A 20773-nucleotide genomic window follows, 5' to 3' on the forward strand; every position below is an offset into this window, starting at 1 on the left:
TTTTTTTTCATGTTTAGTCTCGCTGGAATTTTGTCTATTTTATTTATTTTTCTCAGGAAACCAGCTATCGGATTACATTGATCAGTTCTCTTTAAAAATATTCCAATCCATTACTTTTTGCCTTTATCATTATTAATCCCTTTCTCCATTTCTCTTTCCAGCTCCTCGGATTGACTGCTCAGTTAACTTGACAATATGTTTTCCCTTGAGTTACAATAAAGCAATTTTTAAAGTGCTATGGATCTTCCTTTGAACAGAGGTGTGGTCAGAGCCATAAGTTTTGAGGCACAATGTTGTCACTGTCTTTCTTTCTTAAACAGTCTGTGACCAAATAACTATTGACGCAGTATTCATTTGGGAGTGTGCGATGAAATTTTCAAAAAATTTTTGTCCATACTGTGCCTTGCAGCTTGCGGGATCTCAGTTTCCCAACCAAGGACTGAACTCGGGTCATGGCAGTGAAAGCCCGGAATCCTAACCACTAGGCCACCAAGGAACTCCCTAAATTATTATTAGATTAATTAATTTATTTTTATTTATTTATTGTTTTTTTTTTTGGTTGCGTTGGGTCTTCGTTGCTGCGCACAGGCTTTTCTCTGATTGTGGCAAGCGAGGGCTACTCTTCATTGCGGTGCGAGGGCTTCTCATTGTGGTGGCTTCTCTTGTTGCAGAGCACGGGCTCTAGGCGCATGGGCTCAGTAGTTGTGGCTCGTGAACTCTAGAGCACAGGCTCAGTAGTTGTGGCACACGGGCTTAGGTGCTGCGTGGCATGTGGGATCTTCCCGGACCAGGGCTTGAATCCGTGTCCCCTGCATTGGCAGGCAGATTCCCAACCACTGTGCCACCAGGGAAGCCCCCCTAAATTATTTTTAGAAATTAACTTTTGCTATTAATTTTCTGGGGTATTGTATTCCGGCTTTAAATAATGTCTGATTTTGAAGTACTAGAAGTTGTATTCTGTTTGACGGTTCAAAGTTCAACAGGTATATGTCACATTTATGATTTGAAGCTTCTAAAATTTTTTTCCCTACTTTATCTATGGGAAAGACTGAGATATGAATTAAAAATCATCTAGAATTATTATTTTTCAGTTACTTTCTCCATTTTAACATAATCTTTTTTGGGCATGTAAGGTTCTTAATGGTTATCTCTTCACTATGGACTGTATCCTTTATCAATGTCGAGTGAATCTTTTCTTCTCATTTTCTGTATTTCCCTGGGATTCTTCTCCATTGCACATTGATAACAGCACATCATTTTATTTTCAGTTTGTTTTTGCTAGAATTACCTCTGCCCACTCTTTAATTCTAACCTTTTGTTTCACGTTGTTTTAAAGTGTTTGAGAGTCTCTACTGGTAATAGGGTAACTTAAGAAATTTGTATTTATTGTTATAGATGATCTATCTGGTTTTACTTCTATCATTTTATTCTTTACGATTTTTTATGCTTCTTGTTCCCTTTGTTGTCTGATTTCTGTTACACAGGTCTGTATTTTCTTTGTATTTATCTTTTATATATTAAAAAAAAATTTTTTTTTGGCTGCATTGGGTCTTTGTTGCCTTGCATGGGCTTCTCATTGTGCTGGCTTCTCTTGTTGCAGAGCACAGGCTCTAGGCGCTCGGGCTTCAGTAGTTGTGGCTTGTGAGCTCTAGAGCGCAGGCTCAGTAGTTGTGGTGCACGGACTTAGTTGTTCCGCAGCATGTGGGATCTTCCCAGACCAGGGATCGAACCCATGTCCCCTGCACTGGCAGGCGAATTCTTAACCACTGTGCCACCAGGAAAGTCCCTATCTTTTATATTTTGGAAGTCTATATCTTATTTAAAATTTTACTAGTGGTTACCTTCAGAATAAAAAAATATTAACCTATATTTCTCTAAACATCAAAATAGTATCTTTTGTGCTCTAGATGTACCATTATCCCTTCTCTCACCTCTCTTAACCAATTCTTCTCCCTCCTTAGTAACATCTGAAGTTTGTGTTCCAGATTATAATTAGTACAAGATCTTATTTTATGCTATATATCTCCTTCGGAAATAATTTTTGGTAGTTGCATTTAGTTTCACCACCTGCCTTACAATTATTTAAGTTGTCTCTCTTTTTTTTTTTTTTTGTGGTACGCGGGCCTCTCACTGCTGTGGCCTCTCCCGCTGCGGGGCACAGGCTCCGGACGCGCAGACTCAGCGGCCATGGCTCACGGGCCCAGTCGCTCCGCGGCATGTGGGATCCTCCCGGACCGGGGCACGAACCCGCGTCCCCTGCATCGGCAGGCGGACTCTCAACCACTGCGCCACCAGGGAAGCCCTAAGTTGTCTCTATTTAAACTAGATTGCTTAAGCCATTCATTCCACAGATATTTAATCCATTCCCTACTAGAAGTTAAAGGTTGTGTTATGTTTGTGTGATAACAAAGGCAAGCCTTGGCTTCACAGAATTTTACGGTCCCAAATGATACAGTCTCAAATAATAGTAGAAGTAGTAGTAATAAAAATAAATGTATAGGTGCCATAGTACTATGGTGAGAGAATCACCAGATGCTAGAAATGACACCTAACTCAGACCTAGATTTGCAATGGGGTGGTGAGTTGGTCAAGGAAAGATTTCTGGAGGAAGTGACATTCAAGCTAAGACATGGAGTAGGAGTTACAAAAGGTGTGGAGAGTTCTGAGGACCAAAATGTTCCAGGTGGAGAAAACATTTACCAAACTTGGGAGGTGAAAAGGAACAAAAAATATTGGCTGTGGCATGGAGTTTGACACGGGGAGTAGTGAGAACTGGGACTGGAGAGGAAAGCAGGGTCAGATCTAGAAGACCACTGTCTGCCATGATAGGGAGGCTAGACTTATCTTGAGGGCACCCAAGAGCCCTTGAAGGATGATGAGTGGAGGAGTGACAGGGTCAGGTTTTAATTTTAGAAATGTCACCATGGCTACAGTGTTGAGAAGAGTTTCATGGGGCCATGCTGGAGGCAGACAGCCCAGTTACGAGGATATTTCTGCAGTCTAGCGGAGAGATGGTGGTGGCCAAAACTCAGCTGGTGGCAGCCAGGATGGAAAGAGAAGAAAGATTTTGAGAGATATTTAAGAGGTCGACCTGAGACAATCTGCAGATTGAGTTTCCCATTCCTGAGACAGTCTTTCCCATCACCTCTTGGTCAGCTGTGTACTCCCATCCCATCTGGCCTTTTGTCTCCACTACTCCACCCAATCCGCCCTTGCCAAGAGTGCCCGTGAGCAGGCTGCATCTGGTGGTCACGGCTCTGCCTCGCCTCGTGCCGTGTATCAGCACATCTGACACAGCTGATCACGTCCTCCACTTGATATGTTCTGCTCTTGGCTTCCAGGAAGCCACACTTCTATTCCTTCACCTCCCTCACCGCTGTTCCTTCTCAGTTTCCTCTGCTACTTTCTCATCTCTGCATCTTCTCCCCGCTGGAATGGCCTTGGATTTAGTCCTCTTCTCTATTTACTCTCCCTCCCTGGTGATGTCATTCAGCTTCCTGGCTTTAAATACCATCCATATGCCACCGGCCCTCAAACGTGTATCTCCAGGTCAGTCAAACCTCCCTCCCAAACTCCAGGCTTGAATATCCAACTGCTTACTTGATATCTCCTTGTGGCTGGCTCTATCTCACACTTAACGTATTGGAAACATAAATCCCAAGTCTCCCCCCAGCCCCGGACTCACTTTCCCCATAAGCTTCCCCATATCAGTTGATGGCACATCTCACCTTTCAGTCTCTCAGGCTAAAAGCCTTGGAGTCATCTTTGACTCCTCTTCTCTCATATCCCACAGCCAATCTGTCAAGAAATCCTGTTGGCTCTACCTTCAAAATATATCCAGAATCAGACCACCTCCCTTGTCCATGCCACCGTTATCCCTCAGGTGGATTATGGTCACAACCTCCTAAGTCATCTCCCCGCTTCTATTCTGCTCCTCTTAAAGTATGTTCTCAACATGGAGACAAGGAGCCTCATAAAATGTTAGTCAGGCCTTACCGCTCCTCTGCTCAAACCACTCCAATGGCCAAAGTCATTGCAATGTCCTACGAGACCCCACGCAGTCTGTGCCCCTCCCCCACCTCTCCCATCTCATGTCCTGCTACTGTCCCACTGGTTCTCTCCACCTTCAGCCACACTGCTTCCTTTGTTGTACCCCATGTGGATCAGGCTCACTCCAGCCTTGGGGCCACAGACTCTTGGCTTGTCTGCTGGGCTGCTCTTTGCCTAGACATCTGCTTAGCTGATTCCCTCACCTCTCTCAAGTCTACTCAAAAACCACCCATCCTAACTACCCTCTTTAAAACGCACTGTCTCCCGTCTTGTTTCTTCTCCCCTAGCCCTTATCATTTTATTCGCCCATTTATTATGCTCATTGTTTAATGTCTGTCTTCCCCATTGGAATGTAAGCTCCATGAGGGTAGCAATACTTTTTTCCCCTGATTTATTCACTCATTAGGTATCCTAAGCATCTAGTATGTTGTTGGCAAGTGGCTGGTGCTCAATAAATATTTGTTGAATAAATAATGGAGTAAATAGAAATTTTTTTTTCTTTTAAAAAAATGCATTAGGAAGGCATGTCTTATGAGCCCTTGATATCTAAAAGTGTCTTTCTTTTGCCATCAAAATGAAAGCTATCTTGGCTGAAACTAGAATTCTAGCATCCAAACCTGTTCTTTAAAAATCTGTAGATGATATTTCATTGTCTTACAATAACACTGCAGCAGAGAAATCTGAGTCCAGCCTGATTTTTATTCCCTTATGAATAACCTGTTTTCTGCTTGGATACTTTGCAAGCCTTTTTCCATGCCTTTTTAGAACATTTTTTTTTTAGAATGTATATAGGTATGTGTCTCCCATCACTGATTTGCAGAGAATATCCATTCAACTTCTCTATGTTAAGATTTTTTAGTGCAGCTAAGTTTTCTTCTATTATGTCTTTGATTATTATTTCTGATCCATTGTTGTATGTTCTTCAATAATATCACTTATCTGTGAATTGGCTCTCTGCTCTTTGTCCTTTACGACCATCACTTTGTTTTTTAGTTTCTTAGCTTTGTTTTTTCTTTTGCACTTAAGAAGTTCTTTTTTTAAAAAAAATAAATTTATTTTATATTTGTTTTTATTTTTGGCTGCGTTGGGTCTTCATTACTGCGCGTGGGCTTTCTCTAGTTGCCGCAAGTGGGGGCTACTCTTCGTTGCAGTGTGCAGGCTTCTCATTGTGGTGGCTTCTCTTGTTGGGAGCACGGGCTCTAGGCACACGGGCTTCAGTAGCTGTGGCACACAGGCTCAGTAGTTGTGGCTCGGGGGCTCTAGAGCACAGGCTCAGTAGTTGTGGCGCACGGGCTTAGTTGCTCTGTGGCATGTGGGATCTTCCCGGACCAGGGCTTGAACCTGTGTCTCCTGCACTGGCCAGGCGTATTCTTAACCACTGTGCCACCAGGGAAGCCCCAGAAGATCTTTTAATATTAGTCCTTTGTAGTGAACATTGTGGTTGACTTCCCAACACTCCAAATGATTAGATTAATTCAATCATGATAATTCTATTCCACTCATCATTTAACGGTTTGGGGAAGGGCAGTTTAAGCCAACTGGGGCCAATAAAACACAGAGAAAGACTTCCTCAGGGCTTCTAGAGAAAACAGCTGGATCTGAATAGGAGGCTGGTTGGCCCAGTTGCTGGAAGCCATTTAGGGACCAAGAGAAGGACCATTTTGAGGGCAAGGCTGCCTTACTGAGCTTGAAAGGCATCTGGTTCTTTGATGATGTCACTGAGACTCAGAAACCACCAATTCTGAAGCCTGTGCTTCTTGTTATGAGAGATATAAGGGAGGCTGGAACCAAGTCAGGCAGGGGCTGCCTGGTGGGGCTGTGACTATGAGAAGGAGCCGCCTGGGGGTATTGGAGCCATGGAGATGCACGTGCTGCTGTAGAAGCTACCTGAGGTGGACGAAGAGGGGGAGAAATACCTTGGCTTTTCCCTCCTCCGCCTCCAATCTCCCATGGTGTCTCCCTTGGCTGAACCCAGTCAGCAGCCAGCTGATATGGGGCTCTGTGTTAGCTTGAAGGGGCTCTGTACCGTATCAGGATGCAGAGCGGAACACAGAGACAGCAGGGACTGGATCTGGGGGCACACATGCAAACGGCACAGCACCCTTACTTACCTCATTGATTTGATTGTTTTTAATGAATCAGTTCTGCCTTTTACTTCCTTTAATGTGTAATCTGACCTACCACTGTACTCTTGCTTTCTTGGTATAAATTTATCTCCATCTTCCTTTTCATGCCATTCTATTGACTCCTCATCTTAACTTGTCTAGTTTTATGGATTTAAAGACTAGATCTTCTTGCATTCCATAAAGGATGGCACACAGGGCACACAATTTTTCAGATTTTCTTCTGGATCTTTTGATGAGAGGTACAGATTTCGTCTCTACTCTCAGGATGCTATCTCATTTTTCTTCTTCTGCCCTTCCCCACAATGAATCCATTAATTTTTTTCTGTATTCATCTCTGATTAAGGTGAGATCCAGACACGAGGTCTGTCAACATGCAGGGGAAGTCCATGGTCGCGTTCTCTGTTCACCTGTGGGATGGCGGAGGGGCAAAGTGGAGGAAGGCTGGCGAGGGCAATGCCCAGCCTGGTGACCTGTGCTCCACCAGGAGGCCTCTTCCTCCCACCCTCCCCCCAGCAAAGTAGCAGGTTGCTATGGAACTCAGGTTCCTCAGTTTCCACCTCTGCACTTTACTGCATCTCCCACGATGCACTGCACCTCCACAAGCATCCCCTACTGCCTGGTGGACTTAAACTGTTTGTCTGTAATGTCTGCCTGATTGCCTGAAAACTTAGGGCCGTGGAGCAGAGCCGCGTCAGCCCTTCCTGACTCAGACATGAGATCTTTCCGTTGGTGCTGTGGATTTGCTTTCTCCCCCTCCCCCTCTTCCTTCCATTCTTTCTTCCTCCTGTCTATGTCTTCACAGATATTTTAACATGAAGACAGGAGCAGCTGCCCATTTAAATTAGTAATCATATTACTGTTATCATATCTGGTCCCCTCCCTACCCCAATTTTGTTTTTTCCCTAATCCATTACTGTCACAAGCTCTGGCTTAAGGGGGCTTTAGAGAAGGAGAGAATGGACACGGTAGGCTGAGCTGCAGGGGGAGAGCCAGGCAGGCGAGCATCTTCCCAGCCTAGCCTCGCGCCCCACCGTGTGCTCTTGACATGTTGGTATTTCTGGCTTACATGAGCCACCACTAACATGCCATTTCCGGGAGCACAGTGAATTCCATCGGCCGCTTTTCTGTGTTGGGAGGAAACCATGCCATTGAAAAGAGCAGTTCACACTGGATCCCTCCAGATCTAGTCTGTCTGTCTTTACATGGTATCCTAGGCAATTCCTGCATCTTCAGACTTTCCTCAGGCCAACCCGGACCCTCCAGCTACCCTCCCATTGGCCCTCTCACTTCTCTGCAAAATATTCAATGGTTCCCAGTGACTGCATGCTACCTGGACATCCCCATTCCTCCCCTCAAGCCCCATCCCCCAGGAACAGCAGCCCTCCCTCAGTAAGAGCTCCCCCTCCTGCAGGCCCCTCCTCCCTGGGTCACGGACTGTGACAAAGTCTTATTGCCTGTCTCTGGGAATTCATTTCCTGTCTCTCCTCTGTTCCACCTCTCTGGGGCTCCCGCGCCCTTCCCAACCCCTCCGTGCTGTGCCCCCCTCATGTCTGCCAGGCAGCTGGCTGCCTTCATTATTTTTACGCCAACACAGTTTAAAAATCTCCGCTGCCTCCTTGCTGTCTGTGGAGAAGCGGCTGCCACGTTACTCTGACACGCTGATGGCATTAGGGTCCGCGCACACTCTCTTCAGCTAATGAGGCGGCAGAAAGAAAATTAAGGGGAAAAATCACACAGGCACACTGCCTTCTATGTAGATGGAGAAATAAAACCAGAGCAAGGAAAACAGAGGTGCGCTACTGCTGATAGCTCACCTCCCCCCTCCCATGGGGGCAGCGTGCAGGCACTGCTGTGTAAAGGCAGGGGAGGGAGCCCTGGGTTTTGACTACCGCTACCCCAGGCTCCCCCCACGGAAAACACTAGGAAATTGGCGTGTGAAGTCACGTTACCTAATTCCGTAATTCGGTAAAAAGAAAACAAAAACTTCAGGTCCATATGTGCAGCGTGGTCAATGCCCAGAAGGAGAGGCAAGACCAGAGGTTTGCAGATGTTTCTAGAATCTGTCATTCTCGCCCTCCACCTCCCATTTCCCCTTGCTCCAGCTACCTGCATCCCTCACCTGGACCGCCCCCAAGAGAGCATGTTCTCTACCCCTGAGCAGAGAAAGCACCCTCCAATTCTCACTGGACTATGTCACCTGTCCTGCTTAAGATGATGTAATCGATTCCTACTGTTCTTAAGACAAAGGCGCAAACCCTTAACGAGGGCCCTGCCTAGGGTCCCGGCTCTTGCTGTTTCCCCTCCAGCTACTGGGTCACCCCCACACCCCCGACCCCCGCACATACTGCAGAGTTCCTTCCGGCCCAAGACCTTTGCACCTGCTGTTCCTTCTGCCTGGAATGATTTCCCCTCCCCTCTTCACACAGCTAAGTCTCCAGCCTTCAGATCCGGAATCACTCTATAAGCCCTCGAGGGAGCCTCGGACTCCCTGCTCAGCCAGGTCCGGCCCCTCGTTTGGTACCTTCAAGGTCTGGAGGGCCTTGGCTTTGCAGCTGTTCACATCACAGCAATTTCACAGTGGTGTGTGTGGTTGTCTGAGTCAAGGCCATCTCACCCACCTGACTGGCAGCTCCATGAGGGCAGGAAATACCCATGCTCCGGTTCAACACTGTACCACCAGCACGGGAGCACAGCTGCTCCCTAGAAATGTTTGTGGAATGAACAAGTGCTTAAGGGATGCCTGTGGGGGAGAGCTTTCATCACCGGTGTTGGCCTGGCACTTCCCCAGCTCCTGGGCAAATCTAAGCGTGGATTATTTATGACTGCCCAGGTGCGGGGCAGAAGAAGAGAGGAACGTGAGCAAAGGCCTTTATCCCAGACCAAGCATCCAACCCACAAAGTCAACTAGCGGCAGCTAGTCTGGATCCACCCTCGTGTGCGTTTCTCTGCCCTCCGGCCCGCTCTCCTCCAGGCCGGGCCCGCTGCGTCCCGGCAACTTCCAGAATTCAAACCTGGCTGCATCCTCACACGGCACCTGCACCTGCCCTCGCGTCCCCACCTGACTCCGGTGTTAAGTAGCGGTCAGCCGGGCAGAAAGGCCTGGCATTGTCCACACGCTTGCTTTCCCAGCCGTGACACCGCTTTGATGTTCGCGGCAGCACAGTGCGCGCGGCTCCGACTGATGCTTCGAGTCCGCCTGCTGCGGCGCTGGTGCCTTTGTCTGGGCACGGGGGAACTGTGATTTATGTCATAAGCTCGCTGCGAAACCTTTTGCCTCAGTAATTCTGAGCTCCGTGGGTGTCTCTTTACATCTATTTAAAGCACGGCAGCTGCCCACGGCCGGCGTGCTCTGTGACATTCCCCGGTGCCTCTGTGTACGCCTCGCCATGGCGCTGAGTCTTGCCTGCAGAGCATCTTTGTGGCTCGTTTCAGCGTGTTTGCTGCGCGCTCCACGGGGCTGCTGAGCGAGTCGGGTCTGCCCTTTGATGTCCCGCGTGCTGATTAGACCCCTTTCCCGGTGGAGCACATGCAGGGGGCCTGGATGCTGACGCCACATTTCCAGAGTGTTCGCCCCGGTTGTCCTGGGGCGAGGCCAGAGCCTCACAGGCACTTGTACGTTGGCTTGGAGGACGTCCAGGTTGGTAGTAAACGCGCTCTTGCCCGCAACCTGTTCCTAGCCGGGGGCGTCGGTGGTGGGGGATGCTGGGGGCTGCGGACCTCCTCAGCACCGCCCCGCCCCCCACCCCGAGGTGTGGGCGGGCCTCAGCGCAAAGACGTCGGAGGCCCGGAACCACCTTCTCTCATTCAACAAACTGACTGAAGGTCCCCTGCACTGTGCTCTGTGAAAGCCTCAAAGTATTAAGATTTCTCAAAGAAACTCCGGTTCTTTCCGCAACGGTGCGGAACTGCTGGGAGATTCATCATCATGTCCAGGGGCCAAGCCCCTCTCGTGGCCTCTGGGTCCCCGTTGTAACTAAGTGTCCCCAGACCCAAACCCACAGCCACCCACACCCCCACTGACCTGCTCCAGTCCTGTGTGGCTGACAAAGGATGTCGTGAGGGGATCCCAGGATGGGGCCCCTGGAGGCCCAAAGGGGAGGCACTGGGCTTTGCCCTGCATCTCTAGATCAAGGTGGGGTGACTCCCACAGCCTTGGAGACAGAGGTCAGGTGCTAGAAGTCCTGTCCCCCACATGATGCCTGTGGGGCTGCACCTCGGACATTGAAACGTAGACAGAGATCTCTAAAAATCGAATGCCTTCGAGGCTAACAGAGGATTATTACTGTCACCACTGAAATACACTGACTTTTTTTTTTTCTTTAAAAGAATTTGTCCCAGGTGTTTTTCACTGTTGGCCATCATGTAAAGTCTTGTTTCTTTCTTTGTTGCTTCTTGTTCATTCTTTATGCAGTTTCACACCATAAGGGTTGAAGGGTGCATCTTGGTTTAAGGCACACACAGTGTGAACTGGAGGGGTGGTAGGTTTCCATTTTATCGGTAGATGAACTAAGCCTGCTAATATTTGGAAACGTCTAAATGTAAATCATGAATATAAAAGGGAAGTGTTATAGAACACAAAAAGGCTGGCGTTTCCTCCCTTTCAAGAGTCCACGCACGGTAGGGAAATCACTGCATTAGTAGAATGCCTCGAGAGGATGACTCGAAGATGGTGCGAGACTTGGCATAAGAAACTTGTCATAAAGTTTGTCAAGTGAGGAAACACCCAGGCAATTGTCTGGGGGAATTTTCCTTCTCACCTGTGTTTTGAGAGACAAGAGTTTTACTCTGTATGCATCCCGGATGGGATGCAAAGTTAGCATTTGAAAGAAATGTGTGAATCTCACTATTTCAGACCATCTAGCTGTTGTCCCTTTAGGATAACAGCTTTTAGGCTATTTGTGTAAAGCTTATCAGGCCAAACACGTCTCTGGCATATGACTGGTGAGTCTGGGATAATTTTTAAATTAAGCACAGCCAACTGTACATCGAACGGAATGACTTCCCTTCAATGAAGTCTTTTGGGGGAGGACAATCGCTTATTTTAACCAGTATTTTGGGAACTTTCCTTTTGGAAACATTTTCTGTCTTTATTTTCTCTGATAAGAAATGTTCATTCTTCATCTTTATCGTTTCAGTGTAGATCTAACACGTGGAAAGGCGACAAGCTGCTCAGAGTCAAGTCTGCAAAGTGGGGTTGAGGTCCCAACACAACCTTGACCCTGAACAGGGCACTTCAGCTGATTGAAATCCAGGTAAGGGAATGTCAGGAGCCTGGTGTATTTCACAGGCGTGTGGTGAGGACTGAATGAGAGACGTCTGTGAAGTGCTATCATTAATCCTATCAATAAGGTGGATGATCACACTGGGTATTTCATTTCAAGCCAAATACCAGATGCGACAAGAGACTGATTTCATTGTTCAGCAATCACACCAAAAGATTATCTGCCAAAATATTTTGAGCCATGACGGCATCATAGAAACAAGTGCCTGACGTCCCCAGGTGACAACTCTGCAAGGTCTCACTCGAGTATGCTTGTTGACCCCCCCCCAACCTTTTCATTTTCTAGTGACTCTAGAAGGGGCTGCCCAGCCCTGGCTCCTCAAAGCGTGGTCCCAGGACCTCACCCTCATCTCCAGTCTTGCTAGAAATGCAGACTCTGCCACCCCCTCCTGCGGGGTCAGAATCTGCATCTGGACCAGTCTCCAGGGGGGTTCCGGGCCCCTGAAAGCCTGAGAAGCGCTGCATGCCCCCCGGCGGCAGGCCGGGTCCCTGCGCTGCAAAGTCCTCGTGGCCTGTCCCCGACCCCCTCTTACCTTGGGGAAGGCGTCGGGCCACACGGTGGGGGAGCCGTGGTTGAGCAGCGCCTGCAGCGTGCGCTGCGGCGCGGCCTCGGGGACGCAGGCGGCCGCGTGCAGCACTCGGGCCAGCGGCGACGCACCCCCGTAGTCGAGCGCGCCCGCGTCGGCGCCGTGCCGCAGCAGGAGGCGCGCCAGGCCGTGGCGCGCGTGGCCGCAGGCCTTGTGCAGCGGGCTGCGCTCGTCCTCGTCGCGCGCGTCCGCCGCCGCGCCGCACCGCAGCAGCAGCGCGCACAGGCGCAGGCAGGGCGCGTGCTCGTCGGGCCGCCGCGCCGCGCCGCACGCCGCGCTCAGGGCCGTCTCGCCGCGGGCGTTCCTCGCGTCCACGCGCGCCCCGCGGCCCAGGTAGAGGCGCGCGTGCTCGTCCAGGCCGCGCTGAGCCGCCACGTGCAGGGGCGTGTCCAGGCCCGCGCCGCCCGCGCGCTGCACCGAGGCGCCGTGCTCCAGCAGCGCCTGCGCGCACCTGCGGGGAGGCCAAGGTCAGTCACCTGGGCTGGGCCCGCCGGACGTCCCGGCACCGGCGCCCTGTCTCCCCCAGCCCGGCACGCCCTGCCTGCGGGTTCCGGGGCTTTGGACCCCCTCCCTCCCCACCGGGGGTGTTGGCTCCTAAAACAGCCAGGACAGGAATCCAGGTCTCCCGTGCCCAGGCTATAGGAGTTCAAACTGAGCTGGAAAAAGAAAAAAAAAAAAAGATTAAGGCCAACCTGGGGGTACAGGTTACTAAATGGTGGCAACAGCTAGGAACTTTTCCTAAGAACCCACGCGCAGCGTTAACATTTACCTTGTAATTTGTAACTACTTGGTGCTACTCTGGAAGGTAATGTGGTTCAGGTGACGGTGCCGGAAACACGAATTACCTGGGCTCTTTGTCACAGGAGGCAGTTGAAGGGTCTGGGAGTCAGGGTTCTAAGGAGGGCCCCTTAGGCCGTCGGGCTCTTTATCAGCCAGCAGGTACGTGCGCTTTGGCAACGGTGTGAGGCAAGGCTTGCCTTACTCCCTGGGAGGGAATCTATCCATCCTTCAAGACACTGACACAGAATGGCACTGGGGTGTCCTCAGGACTGGATGCATGGGCGAAACCCGCAGCCATGCCTAACTGTGGGACTATCTTGGTTTCAACCAAGCTCTCCTTGAACAGACTGTGGATTTTGGCTGTTGCTAAATCCCACAGTGGTGCCCTGGGGTTTGTAGGCTCCCGTGGGACACTGGTCTCCCCCAGAGGTGGGTGTCTCCTGCTGCTTCCAGGTCCATCAGGTGGATCCCAAGACTGTCCTCTCCCAGGAGAGCAGCTTCCTCAGAGCCTCTTCCCCGCCTGGGAGAACTCCAGGCACCTCACTGCAAGCCCAGGTGGCAGTTGCTGACTTGCCCAGTCGGCCCGTGCTGGACCTGGGGCCTCAGACACCGGTGGGGAACTCAGCCTGGACCAGCCTGAAGGTAGGACAGTCTCGTAGACCCTCCCACCACCCTCCTCCATTCTGCTGGCCCTTGTCCTTCATGGGCACTGCCAGAACACCAGCCCCACTTCAATCCCCCACTCCCGGGTCACCTCCTGGACGTTGCCATCAGTGTGTTTACTCCACTTTTGGAGTCTGACGCGCCAGCATGCTCACTTCACAGCGTAAGGCTCTGGTCCGTCCAGCTAGCCCTCCGGTTGGTATTCTCCTCATCTCTGCTCTGTTGAGACTTGGGGTCATCGGCCCCTGGCTCTCTCAGCCCTTCCTGGCTTCACTTCCTTCCCTGGGCAGCCCTCCGCTCTCTCTTCTCGACATCCTCAGTGTCCTTGAGTTGAGGGGACGCGGCCGTCCCCTGCGTCAGGTGGCCACATTTTCAGCTGGGAACCCAGTCATCACGCACCCGCTCTTCCACCCCTGGCTGCAGAGTGCTGCTGGGAGGAACACCATGCATGGAGATTGGCCTCTGGGCTCAGCTGGTCCTCAGGGCCCTTTGGCCCACACTTCCCAGGGCCGAGCACCAGCTCCTCCTCCCTTGCCCTTTACTGGCTGTCCCACATGTTGACCGCTGTCCCCAAGACATCCTGTGTCTACGCCCCTCCTTCTCAGCAGTCTAACCCCTACTTCACTCAGAGTGTGCACGCTCTCCCCGGAACTGCCGTCCTTCCCGCCTTGTGCCTCTGAGTCGGCCCCCATACCTATTAGAATCTGCTTCTACATGATTGTCCTCTCCTACTTGCGTAGGTCTGAGGAAAGGAATCCCTCTCGATCCTCTTGACCCAGGTGCAGTCCTCTTCTGCTTCCTTGGGGGTCTTGCTCTGTGCATTACTTGCTCTTCGCTTTCACCCTGTCCCCCACCCCCGCTTCAGTGGGCCACTCGGCCCTGTCGATTCCATCTCTTGAATCATCACTTGGACTGCTTCCTCCATCCATGCCCGTTGTCGCTGTCCTTTGTTGAGGCCCCCCAATCATTTTTTGCCTGAAGCTAATGACAGTCTCTTAACTTGTTGCCTGTGCCAGTCGAACAAGCTCCATACTCTACCCAGAAAGAGCCTTTCCAGTGTGAATCATAAGACCTGTGCCCGCTGAAAACCCAAAGGCTCCTCCTGGCGGCTGAAGAAAGCCCAGGCTCCTTTGCCCGGGACCCAGGACACCGCGTGATCCAGCTTCTGTGGGCCTCACCAGTTTCATTTCCTGATGCTCCATCCCGTGCTTCGATCCTCCCTGACCAGCTGTGGTTCTTAGGACACGTCCTATCTTTCCTTCCTCTTCCTCTGGGTCACACCTCTGTGTTGTCATGTTCCTTGCGCCTAAGTGTCTGGGCGCAGCCTTTATCACACCGTGTTTCAAATGGTCGCTGGCACGTTTGATTCCTCTCTTAGACGGTTGGCTCCTTGGGTGTAGAAATGGGGGTTTATCTATCTCTGCTTCTCCGCGCCGAGGGCAGGGCTAGCCCACTGTTGGTATTCCCTAGGAGCCTGTTGAACGAATGTATTTCGTTAATGAACATCCTCCCGTTTTCCTTCGTGTGGCCGCTGTTTGTCCTGTTCTTTACCTGACTGGGGCTCTGAACAGGATCCTTTGGGGGTTTCCAGGCCGGACGGAAGCTGCTGCCCTTAAATCTGTTTACATTTCTACCCAGGGACTCTCAATATTTTAAATCCTCTCTCTGTATTTCTCTAGCCTCCATATCAGCAGTATCTTGGGAAGTGGTCTGTCTTGGGTGAAAGATCTTTACAGACAAGTACAATTAGATGTGAAATGTCCTTTGGGACAATAACCGGCTAAGAGAGGATGCAGATTTGACAATCAGAGTGCTTCAGATCTGCTTCCTCCTTGCCTCTCTGGGAGGAATTTTGAACAGTGCAGCAGGAGGTTAGAAATCAAGGGTTCCGTCTCATTTTGCCACTGAGCCTGTGTGCACTCACAAACAATTGCAAAACATTTTCTTCTGCTCTCTTTTTTTTTTTTTAAAAGCAGCCCAACCTCTCTGAAGAAGCCCACCGGGAAATACAAGTGGGGTCTCTTTTCCACCTCCGCAGCCTAACAGGCTGATGGCCAGGTTGGTCTTTGCAACAAAGATACCTTTCAGAAGAATGAGGACACTGGCTCACCCTCTGGAGGGCTGCAGATGCCCTTTTCATTTTTAATGGAGAGCTTCTAATTGGCTAAACCTTGGTACTTCCTTAGAGCAGATAATGATGTAAGTTGCAGACCACAGGCATGAGAAAAAAACAACACAACAAATTGACTGGGGCACATCGCTGCTGGCACACACTGGGCAGTCATTAAAAATGAAGTTGTGGGAACCTGTTTAATGACATGGAAAGCTATTTGCAGTGGTCATGTGAAAAGATCGGGTTACAAAACAGCACCGAACCCTCCCGTTTAAAAAAAAAGAGCAGGTGTGTATAGGCATAGGAAGAAAGCCCAGAAATACACAAGCCAGCGTGTTTACCTCTGGATGGTGGGGTGATGGTGCTTTTATTTCCTTTTTGCCTGCCTGTATTTTCAAATTCATTTTCCAAAATGAATCAGAGTTGCAGTTTGACAGAGGGACAACAACAGAGGTTACTTCTTAATAACCAAACCATCCCCCACTGCCACAGCAGCAGCTCTTGGATTCTAAGAACGTCAGCTCAGCTTTCCAGGTTTCCAGAGTGCTCTCATATTTTCCAATGATCTGTCCAGGCGTAAGCAACGATCCGGGAAAGCACGGTATGGCAGTGCCTCCGAGAAGGTGAGTCGAGAGGAGCGGGCGGGGGTGGGTGGAAGGTCCCCAGTGCTAAGCAGAGCAGCGCTATAACAGTCTTGGGGACCCGCAAGCCCTGACCTTGTATGGGTCAGTGTCTCCAGTCAAGGAAGAGACGGCCCAGCGGGGAAAGCACCACCCAAGCCTTTGCAGGACTGTGTGGGAAACCCAGCTTTGGCCAAGCCCTTTCCTCCCAGGGGAGATGGTGCGAGCAGGTTTCCTGCTATCCTGATAGACACAAGAAGAAAGGCCTGGAGCCAGTGTGTAGGACATTCGCTGTCGGGAACCAAGGGTAAGTTCCCATCTGACGATGTCAAAATGACTTGTCTCTGTCTTACGAGATTAAGGAGATGCCCTGTTGCCTGAACAACCTCAGATGTGAAGCAACTTGGGCAAACACTCCTCACCTCACCGCCGTCCCCCATCTCCGTCTTTGATAATCATCGAGGTGACAAGCTGTTATGGGGCCCAAGGTTGACAGCACACAGAAAAAGTGACTTGAGCCAAAAGGCAGGAGTTAACAGAGATGAACCCATCAGGGGCTGTTGAATGAATGTCATTTTAACTTATTTCTAAAGAGGCAAGTCGGACTCGGAGCCTACGTCCCGCACCCCCCTCTCCAGCCACCTCCAGCATCTTCCCGAAGCGCTGGCTTTCCCACTCACCTCGCAGGTGCGGAAAGGTGCCAAGTGCCTCAGCCCGGGCTTCCTCACTGCTCACCTCTTCCTCACCCTTTCATACCACCTGCCAAGCCGCCCGGCACCCCACGAGACAGAGCCAGCTCCAGGCTTTCCTTCTCCGGCTTCCCCCCTCACCATCCCTCTAGTTGCTCAAAGCCCTCAAAAGTCGTATTTCACAGCCTCTGGTTCTGAGCTGGGAGGTCAGTGCATTCCCCAGCACGTGGTCTTTTTATTTATTTTTAGAAGAATGTTATCTTTATTCCTTGCAGCGAATCTGTGTTGTAGGTGGAGTTTGCAGGTGGGGAAATTGAGGCTTAGAAGAAGACCGGTGATTTGCATAGGGCCATCCAGCCCAGAGGTGGCAGAGCAGAGACCCTGGCTGCTGTGTCCGGCTTAGTTCTCAGTCTTCCTACCCGCCCGGCTGCTCTTCCCGTTGGTACTATTTGTGAAGCGCCTTCTGTGAGCCAGGCATGGTACTAGGCATTTCCCGTAAGTTCTCTCTAAACTTTTCATTGATCGGCTCATTCAGTAAGTAGAGAATTTCCTCCATGCTCTGTACGCCAGCAGCTTGTCCAGGCGAGGGGGAGGGTCTCTTCTCTGAGCACTCCATGGGATTCCTGGACAGACTCACCGATAGAACACTGAAGGCAGCAGAAGGTCAAGGAGGTCGCCTGGCCCGTGGACCTCGTGCTATACATCAACAAACAACAGGAACCTGCTGCTCGTCCAGTCCTGTGGGCAACTCTGCGCCAGAGATTTCATTCTCCCTGGTTTTCAGCGAAGCTGTGGTGTTTGAGGGTTCAGCAGTGATCTCAAGGGTGGGGACCTGGGACGTGACGGTGACGCCACAGCCAGAACATGCTGCTGGGGATGCGAACCCCAGCTACCGCTGGCTAAGAGAGTGAGTCAGCGACCTAACGATGGTACTGAAAGACAGCAATGACAAAGAACTATTAAACGTAAGGCGAAATTCACGAAGATTTCTTAAATTATTTCGAGGGGAGACAGACATTGCTTCTAAGCCCTTTGTCAGGTGTGTTCAGCATCTGTCTCCTGAGCAACGGTTTCAGTGGCTGGAAGTCGCCAGAGTCCTCGGACAATCCCGACTGTCCTTCAGTGTCCTCTTCCCATGGCTGCTGCCCGAATCCCTTCTGACAGACGGGAGGGGCTTCACGCTAGGCAGTGTGCTCGGCGAGAGTAATGGGTGTCATGAGCCAGTCTTGTTGAATCATCATTATGCTGCTTTGCCTCCGCGGAGTTGACGCAGAGGCAGATGGGCTGGAGACGTGTCCCCGGGGCAGGGTGGCTGGAGCCCGAAGCCTGGGTCCGCTGGTGGGGGCAGGCAGGAATGGGGGGAGGCAGGGGACAGAGGGGAGAGACCTGGGAGGAAAACACAGCCGTGCTTTCTAATGAAAGGAGGCTCCCTCTGTGGACTGACTCGCCAGCTGGCTCCAGATGAAGGTGGGGAAGCCGCTGCCCTGACTTCGATGGAGGAGCATCTCCACTTGGTTTCCCTGGACCTTCTGCTGAACCTCTCCTTTGGGGACCTGCCACCCGCCCCTTTCTGCTCTGTATTTTCTTCTCCCTCCCTTTCTCCCGGGATGCTAAGCTGTGAGACGATCAAGCATAAATGTTTACAATTGAAACGGCTGATGTGAATGGACAAATCCTTAAGGGTAGTGGGGAGATGGAGAGAGAGAAACTTGCTGGCCATTTCCATCCTTACGTTTTCCCTTGGAGCAATAGCTGCCATTTAATTTGCTTCGGAAGTGTTGAATGGTTGTGGCTGCTGATGATATTTTCGGCAAATTCTCCCTGGACAGCGAGTGAAATTCTGCCTTTTGGTGGACTGAGGACTGATTTAGGAGCAGACTTAGAGAAGTTAGCTCCACTGTTTGCTTCACTTGCCCTTGAAGGAGTATCTGACTTTCTGGAAGCTTCACTAGTGTCCCCTCCTCAACAAGAAATGGGCAACCTTTCTCTCCTTCCCTGGCGCCAGCGCACTGGATGAAGAGGGAGACCCAGAGGCATCAGAGTGAGGGGGAGAGAAGGGGGAGGAAAAGTGAAATAAAAGACTCTACTCTCTTTTTAGGCAGGGATGAGGGTGTGTGTGGGGGGGAGCTGGGACTTGTATGAGAGAACAGTTTTATATGCATGTATTTATGTATTTAAGTCAGGTAAATTTGCATACAGAGAAATGCACAGGTCTGAGAGGTATAGCCGCAGAAATCGGCAAAGGAATACATGTTTGTAACCAACATCCCAGTCAAGACGTAGCATATTTTCATCTCTCCAAGAATTTCCTTTGTGTTTGCTACCAGCCCGTCATCACCCCCACACAGGCAACCGTGGTTCTGAGTTCTCTCACCCTGTTTTGTCTTTTCTAGAATTTTCTACTTTTTTTTTGCGTCTGGCTTCTTTAGCTCAACAGAATGTCTTTGACGCTCATCCACATTGTTGCATGCATGAGTAACTCATTCTGTTTTATTTCTGAGTCATAGTTAATTGTATGGACTTTTACCACAATGAAAAAATTCATTCTCCTTTTGATACTGATGGGCATTTGGGTATTTCCATCTTTTGGCTATTATGAATAAAGCTGCCTGAACATTTTAATGTAAGTCTTCTTGTGGACATATGTTCTCATTTCTTTTGGATAAATATCTAGAAGTGGAATTGCTGGGAGGTGTATATTCAACTTTAAAAGAAACCGCCAAACAGTTTTCCAAGGTGATTACATCATTATACACTCCTAACAACGGTGTATGACGTTTCAGTTGCCCCACATTCCTGCCAGTGTTTGGTGTTGTCAGTCTTTTTGACTTTAGCCACCCTAACGGGTGTAACGTAAAGCATATTTCCTCATGGTTTTAATTTGCATTTCCCTGATGATAATGATGTCGAGCACCTTTCCATTTGCTTGTTGGCCATTTGTATGTCTTTCCTGAGGTGTCTGATCAAGGATTTTGCCCAGAGGGTGAAGGTTTGATTTGGCCTGGATTACCTCTTTTAATTCCTGACAGCGAGTTGTCTGTATTCAAATGGAACTTGGCAAGTGACCAGAAAACTGAGGACTCTGCCTGAGATGCCACAAGTGGCAAGGAAAGAGGATAAACCTATGTTAGAACATGTTTGAAAGGTCGTGATTAGAGATGTGCAGAGCCACTTTCTGACTCTTGGCAGTTTTTGAAAAAATTAGGTTAACAAGGGAGAAGCTATCTTTCAACATCCGTCTCTCTTATGGCACTTGGCTTTCAAAGCTGGCTCTGACAGTTTACACTGTGTACCACTTTAACAGCAAAACATGGGCTCTTGGTGAGCCTCAGGTTTCTAACCTGTAAACTGGGGATAACCATGCCTTGCAGGCCGGCGGGGAGGATCATAGCACGTAAGACATTTGCAAGTGCTCAGCATGTGAAGTTCTGGACTTCCCCGGTGGTCCAGTGGTTAAGACTCCGTGCTTCCACTGCAGGGACGCGAGTTCGATCCCTGGTCAGGGAACTTTGCAGGCCGGCGGGGAGGATCATAGCACGTAAGACATTTGCAAGTGCTCAGCATGTGAAGTTCTGGACTTCCCCGGTGGTCCAGTGGTTAAGACTCCGTGCTTCCACTGCAGGGACGCGAGTTCAATCCCTGGTCAGGGAACTAAGATCCCACGTGCCGCATGGCAGAAAAGAAAAAAAAAAAAAAAAAAAAAGTGAAGTTCTTCTACAAATATCAAATCATCCAAGGGGAGTAGCCCCTAACTGACACCTTGTTCTTTAATATTCCTTGAGATGCCTCAAAGTCCTGTTGAACCAGACCATGTTTTCTCCCCTCCACTTGAACAACGATCAGTCACTCATCTGGGATGTGGAG

General features: G+C 50.1%; 1 protein-coding gene across 1 annotated transcript in view; it reads right to left on the reverse strand.

Annotated features, from left to right (window-relative positions):
• Nucleotides 1-32: 32 nt before the first annotated feature.
• Nucleotides 33-20773, reverse strand: part of ASB18 (ankyrin repeat and SOCS box containing 18) — a 60085-nt gene continuing 39344 nt past the window's right edge. The window contains exons 4-5 of the mRNA XM_028482876.2: nucleotides 11991-12495; nucleotides 33-3032 (exon numbers count right to left, since the gene is read on the reverse strand). Of these exons, the coding sequence (XP_028338677.2) occupies nucleotides 2928-3032; nucleotides 11991-12495 (610 nt within the window). The 3' untranslated portion in view covers nucleotides 33-2927. The remainder of the gene's footprint in view (nucleotides 3033-11990; nucleotides 12496-20773) is intronic.

The sequence above is a fragment of the Physeter macrocephalus genome, chromosome 2, assembly GCF_002837175.3.
Source record: "Physeter macrocephalus isolate SW-GA chromosome 2, ASM283717v5, whole genome shotgun sequence".
NCBI classification, from domain to species: domain Eukaryota; kingdom Metazoa; phylum Chordata; class Mammalia; order Artiodactyla; family Physeteridae; genus Physeter; species Physeter macrocephalus.